The 6,935-nt window shown below is 42.6% G+C and overlaps 2 protein-coding genes across 2 annotated transcripts in view; both read right to left on the bottom strand.

The window, feature by feature from the left end:
• Positions 1-582, bottom strand: part of SARC_10385 (hypothetical protein) — a 3,014-nt gene extending 2,432 nt beyond the window's left edge. The window contains exon 1 of the mRNA XM_014295576.1: positions 234-582. Coding sequence (XP_014151051.1) covers positions 234-404 — 171 coding nt within the window. The 5' untranslated portion in view covers positions 405-582. The remainder of the gene's footprint in view (positions 1-233) is intronic.
• Positions 583-1,421: 839 nt separating this feature from the next.
• On the bottom strand, positions 1,422-3,451 carry SARC_10384 (hypothetical protein). The gene has a single exon (XM_014295575.1). The coding sequence runs from the start codon at positions 3,419-3,421 to the stop codon at positions 1,622-1,624; it is 1,800 nt and encodes a 599-aa protein (XP_014151050.1). The 5' UTR covers positions 3,422-3,451; the 3' UTR covers positions 1,422-1,621.
• Between the last annotated feature and the right edge of the window lie 3,484 nt (positions 3,452-6,935).

The raw sequence follows: 6,935 nt of genomic DNA, 5'->3' as shown, positions 1-6,935 counted from the left end.
GGTGTCTCTGTGTGTGTGTGTGTGTTCTCTGTGTGTGTGTGAGAGAGTGTGGTGTCTGTGTGTGTGTGTGTGTATGTGTGTGTGTATATGTATGTATGTGTATTGCATGTGTATGTATGTGTGTGTGCGTTTGTAAGTGTGTGCGTGTGTGTGTGTGTGTGTACACTGTGTGAGGGTGCGTATCCACTGGGCAGCACATCAATTACCGATAATCAATCTGATGGAAAACATACCTCTCGTTTAGCTTTCATATGTTTGAGGACTTTATTTTTCAGCCAAGCTTTGCTTTGAACTTGACTTGAGGGTAGTTCTGCCACGAGCTCGTTAGTGGTAAGAGGTCCTTTCTGCACGATGGCGGTCTTGATCAGACGGCCCAGGTGGCCGGGTTTCATGGAAGCCGACATAACCAAAATATATGAGCCCTGTGCTTACTTTGTATCACTGTGCTATCGTTGCTGGTGTATTCAACCCCTTGATCTTCCGCTGTAGCTCGCTTGAACCACTCAATAAGCCGTCGCAGGCAGATATAGTGTATATATATTTGTTTACAAATAAATACTACTGTGATGAGTTGTGACATGAGAATTTTGTACAAATGTGTGAGAAATCGAAAGTGTGGCACATGCTGTTGTATGTACGTCATCTTAGTAGTACAATTTTGATTGGCTGCTGGCTGTAGACTTTTGCTTCTTGCTTACATACGGTATGTTGACTATTTTCATAGCCTCCTCCGGATTTGCAAATGCACACTAGTCTAAAAAGACTGTGCCATTCAAGTAAAGTGTGCAAGTTCAAGGACAACTCCTCGAAAACATTGACTGGATCCACAGTAAAATCGTAAAAGATCAGCGCACAGTGCGTGAATAATGTGCGCATATTGTCCACAGTGCTAGTACGTCACCTATTTAGTATTTACTCGCGCAACAATGAATTGAGTGATTATTTGGCACCTTCCTTCTATATGATACACAGGTGTCCTATTATGATACTTCCATAGATATGCAGACAGCAGGCAGACGTAATACTCAATCGAGAGAAAAATACATAGTGGTGCAGGTGAGTTGTATATGTTTGGCCTGACACTATGGTGCAATCGCTTTCAGTTCCACGATACAACCTCTACTTTGAGCAAGTGTAGAGTATCCAATAATGACCTTGGACTCGAGAGTTAGATAGCAATAATTGCGAAAGCGACTAAATTAGCACGGGAAGTTATTGATGGAAAAGATTCAGGTTAAATAAGTTAAACATTACTGATTGTTTAATTTTCGACTGATGCACAGCATTCAAGCCTTCATATTCCCTTGGACTCGAGAGTTAGATAGCAATAATTGCGAAAGCGACTAAATTAGAACGTGAAGTTATTGATGGAAAAGATTCAGGTTATATAAGTTAAACATTACTGATTGTTTAATTTTCGACTGATGCACTGCATTCAAGCCATTCATATTCATTGCTTTGTTTTTAGAAACTAATATTTGCTCTTCGCTAGCAGCGTGCGGTATTCAGGGCCGTTTTCTCAGTCGAGAAAGTGCTCATCCCTTGATATATTTTTTAACACCAGGCCTTGTTTTAAAAGAAACGTCCGCCTCATCGCTGCTACGACTTCCCTTAGATCACTTTAACATATTATGAAGATTGAGATCAGACTGACCAGACACAACGCCGCCAAGCGTGACGGGGCTGTTTTCTCAGCAGCATTGAAAGCTCCACTCTCAATGCTATCAACATCACGCCCCAACATATCTGCGCCGGTGCTTGCAATTGCTGGACCGTTCCCTACGCTGCTCAGCTGTCTGCGCCTTCGCACACCGGCAAATGCGCCATCTATCTCGTATGATACGTCCAACAACAAGCGAAGCTCCATGGAAATAGAGTATCCCAGTCCGGGATTGGGCAATGTATCTAAAAGTGTCGAACCCAGCGTGTGCTGAATCAGGAACGACTGAGTGGCGAAGCATAGTCCCAGATGCTTACATGCGAGGGTGTCTTCGTACCCCGCCACAGGTCGTGTGTATACATAATCAAGTGGATCCACGTCAACTTGGTCGCTCCAAACGGGCGGATTGGTGGTCGGTGAAAACCCTGTATTACCGTATAATTGAATTTGGCTGCTGACCAGATCTACCGCGTACACTTTCAGCCCCGTGAAATCTACTCGACCGAAGAACGGTGCACCCCACTCCAACGCCTCTATAGGTGTATCGGCGTCCGGTTTGTTCACTGTATTCCCCTGAGAGTCTACGTAACTCCAGGCGATCCCGCCTCGTTCTCTATTCTCTGGGTCTACGAAAATGAACCGCTCAATGCTCACTGCATCATTTATCATAACTTGTCCTGACATTCCTGTGCAGAAGTTTTCAGTCTCGAGCGAAAATACTATAGTTGTATCAGCGTTAGCTTGGTTGATTGGGCAATCTTCTTCGGGGAGATCCTGGTAGCAGTCGATTACCACATTGTCGATGATATAAGACCCTGTCAGTTCACACTGACCGTGTAATATCTGTATGTATGCTAGTCTTATACAGCCATTGTTGTTGTTGTCGTAGTCGGCCAATGTACATGGGTCGGCCGGGAATCCTGCTCCTCCACATGGCGTTACGCCGGCATCGGCTGTACATAATGTAGCAACATTCAGATTACCGCCGTCGGCAGCTATATCCCCATTCATGGAGATTACAGCATAGGGGAGACTTAGAGCATAGGCTAGTGTAAGATACGATGCAGAAGCCCCCGGTGATATTTTCTGTGTGACTAGCGCAGAGCTTATTTGGAATGGCGAATACACTTCCACGGCGGTCGCAGTAACTGTAATTTGATTCTGTAGTAAGACGCTCGTAGGCAAGTACACGTTTGCTGTTCGATCAAGTATATTGCCAGCTAGTTCAGTTTTCTCAGTATATCGTATTTCAATTTGTTCTGTGTAATTGGCATATTGTATGTTATCCACTATCGAGTTCTCATAGGAGAATCCGCATGACCTCAAATCTGTTACTGCCATCTGAAAGTAAAGCACATCAAAACAAGACATAGCTGCGTGTGTGAATTCTGCAAGGCTGGTACCGTCTACACAAGTACCCACTATCACATCGGTATAAGTTCTATCAGAGTTTACAGGTATCGATACCGCCCACCTGATGAACTCACTGGTAACGAGCGTCTCTTGCGTCGCCAAATTACCACTTGTATCTACATTCAGAGCACCGTCCACCATCGTGGCTCCCCAGGATGCTGGGCAATTTGTGGCCGGATCTGTGTAAGATGTCTCGCAGTTAGCACCCGAATAGCTCGATTTACATATACACGCTGTATTAAGATTTGCTAGTTGCGCTCCATTCACGCCGCAGTCGGCTTGTGCTTGCACTATTTTTAAGTAAGAGAAAATGCATATTAGCAGTGAAATCAGCTGTAATGACTTCATTGTAGTAGATATTCTTCTTTCAAGCTTTCAATATTCACTTAACTATTTTATTTTTTAAAATGACTTGTTTATCCCCCGCGTTAGTAGTATTTAAAAATGATTCAAGCTTCTATTCATCTTCCGAAAGCCAGTAGCCCTAAAAGGCCTATGTCCCGTATGTAGTTAATAAGTTTGCGATGTCGCACCCCCCCGAATTTTTAATCTGAAAACAATGTACAGATTTTTAAATTGCTGTGACACAGTGACAAAAGCTACTCAAATTGTATGTAAAAATATTTATTTTAGTATGTATTTTTATATTTACCGTGAAGTGAAACGAAATATCATAGTATTTTATTTATTTTAAAATTACAAGCTCCTCTGTGCAGTGTGCATTTTTTTATGCACACACGCCAACAGCCAAATATTTTCTAAAATATATATTTTTTTTATATATTTTCACTAGTATTTTGAATTTTCATGGCCCTCTGGATTTGGGTCTCGATCAGGAATCAGGTTTTTTCCGACGACCGTAAATTTAGCGGAGACTCAAATCCGGAGGGCCATGTTATTTTTGTATGTTGTAAATATGAAAGTGCAAATTACATTATTATTTTTAAAACCCCCCCCTACATTTGACCCTTTGTGTAATTACTAATTTAGGAGGCTATGAATTTTGAAAACATTGAAAAGTTGAAAACCTATGAATATTTTAATGAAATTCAAATCTCTGTCCTTCGGACAATATTTACATTGTCCGATGTTTAATTTTCAGAAAGCTATGGATTAGGCTTTTTTACAGATTTTAAATCTTCTCTCTACATACTCTGATACTCTCTCTCTATAAAGGGATAGAGAGAGAGGGAGAGGGTCATGAAATCTCAAGTCATGCATCGCCCATCAGACATCGCACATCGCCCCTTCATCGCCCAGACATCGGACAATCGGACAGCCACAACAATAATTATGTTTACAAAACAAATGCTTTTGTTCTTGAAAAAAAAGTTTACAAACAACTCTTCTTTAGTTTCAGTTTCTTTTTTTTAAAAGGAAGTCATTTTTTTTCAAAACCAATATTGACATTCATGTTGTATCTGTTTCTGTGTTTGACTGTTTGTATTTATTCACTTTTATCTATTTTTCGGTCTCACGGAGTCACGGCTCACCGGCATTCTGCCTTCGATTTTGTACCACAATAAACCCTAAATTACAAAAGCCAATCTGAAGTTCCGAACATGTCCTTATTTGTTATTCAACAAAAAACAGACAACCAGTGAAACACCCGGGGTAAATCTTCCTGACTCCTGAGTATAACAAAAATACGTGTATAAAACGTTGAAAATAGTAATATGCACTACAGTCGAACCTCTTTATATGTCCAGTTCCCGTTTTAGCAAAACAATTGGACATATAAAGAGATAGACACGCCTGGTTCAGGTTCACCCTGCCAGGTTCAGGAACTGAATTGTGGGACAGATATGGAGCTACCAAAGGCACTCTAATTCAGTAGTCTGTTGTTTTGTCTGGCTCGATTGCTACAGATGCAGTTTGTGTCGAGTTGTCTGGTTGTCAGTGTGCCATTATAGAACAAATAATCACCACGATAATCTGGTGCCTGGCATTTATCTGTAGACAAGCAGTAACCCATTGAGCTATACCCTTCGCCAATGTGCACGCCACAAATTGCATGCATATTGCGGTCAACCAGTACACTTGTGTGCACCTGACGTTGGTTGCGTGATCGTGCATTCTTTCACACAACAACGATCACCACTAGAAGTGTCTTGCATCAGAAATTAATAGGTAGTAGTGTATGTACTTAGATGTTACTACAAGCTAAGCTATAAATGTTGTGAATAGTTTACACACAGGTACATATAAATTTAGTATACAAACGGGCTCCGACTTCAGAAGTGCCGAGTCTGAGTCTCTTAGAGGAGTCTCACTGAGCGTCAAGACCCGAGGAGGGACAGGCCGATAGACCGGGCTCTAAAAGGGCCTGACTCACATATAAGTCGGCCCAAATAAAAACTGGACACAAAAAGAGGTAAACACCGTAATTTGAGGTGGATATAAAAAGGTTCGATTGTATGACGTTTATTTCTATGTGTTCCTCGGTCTGCACCTGATTATTTATATGTAGCAGAGAGTCATAAACTGAGACCTGGCTCCCACTCACCTGAGTCGACATCCGACAAACCGCACAGGCGCACACTCGCACAGGCGACGGAACACCGAGAGTCAGAGACGGTCCGACAAGTCGACGACAGACGAGACTACGAGAGACGACGTCGACGACCAAGGCACCGGGTGGGTTTGTTCTAAAAAAATGTATTAGAGTAGGATTATATTAGGACTGACTGGGACAGTGAGTGGTCAACTGGTCACTGCCTCAGTGTCTCACTGGTCAGTAGAGCCGTCGTGGACATTGGACAAGTTTGGAGTTTGGAGCTAAAGGGCTTGGGGCATTGGGGCTTGGGCCCTTGTGTAAACTGTAAATTCTGTACATAATGAGTCCACGGACGCCTGGAGTTCTGGACGGTGGTCGATTTGTCGGTGGAGCGGGGACTGAGGAGTGGGGAGTGGGGAGTGGGGAGCCGACGAGCCGTGGACTGGAAACGAAGTCTGACTTCTGCTGCTGACTCCTGAGCTGACTGAGGACTGAGGACTGACTCTTGACTCCTGAGTGCTGAGTCACCTGAGTGACCTGAATCACCTGACTGACAAACTCCTGCTTTCAAGACTTTGAGGCTTGAGCCCAACTTTTAGACCTTTTTTTTTTTCACTCAAATCGTATATTTACAAAAATACTATATATATTTTAAATGCGTGTGTGGGACTGTGAATGTTGGAGGCCTCAAAACACTTTTTTTTATATGAGCTATTGTCGGATATTTTTTTTGCTGCAATATTTCCTTTGGAATGTCATATTGTAGATTCTATTGGTGTAAAGCACTAAAATATGCATTATGGAATGGTCTCGAAGTCTTGAGCTCGGAACTCAAGAATAATGAGTAAATCTGAAAAGATACCTGTTCTTTATTTAAAATTAAAAAAGCTCTAATCTACGAATAGAAAAGGAATGTTGCACTGGAGATTCTGCCATTCTGCCTCTCTGGGCTCCCAATTTCAACTTTCCCCCCTGGGCCCCTGGCCCCAAGGGCCCAAGCTGGCAAGCCAAGCCCCCAACGGGGCCCCAAGTCCCGTGTTTTTGTTTACTTTTTTTTTTTTGAGAAACTGTACAATTCATGTTTCACACACACACGGGAGCTGTGTTTCACCGGAAACAGCGACAGACTTCTCTACTAGAGTAGAGAGAGAGAGGATGTATTGTCGTCGTAAGTTCGTAAATCTTGAAGGTACATTTTTGCCACCAATTGGCACCGCCAACTGTCTTATGTTGGAATGCTGTATGAACAAACAGTTTCCCAGCCACAGTATATAAGTTTTGCATACCTTCACATTTTTCTATAAGCAGGGGTTTGGCTAATGGAGTAATGATGCTGACCTCTCTGTTCCTTACAATGACGGAACC

This window comes from Sphaeroforma arctica (genome assembly GCF_001186125.1).
Source record: "Sphaeroforma arctica JP610 unplaced genomic scaffold supercont1.1228, whole genome shotgun sequence".
NCBI classification, from domain to species: Eukaryota; class Ichthyosporea; order Ichthyophonida; genus Sphaeroforma; species Sphaeroforma arctica.
The sequence above is the reverse complement of the archived record's forward strand: the minus strand, read 5'-3'. Positions and strand labels throughout refer to the sequence as shown.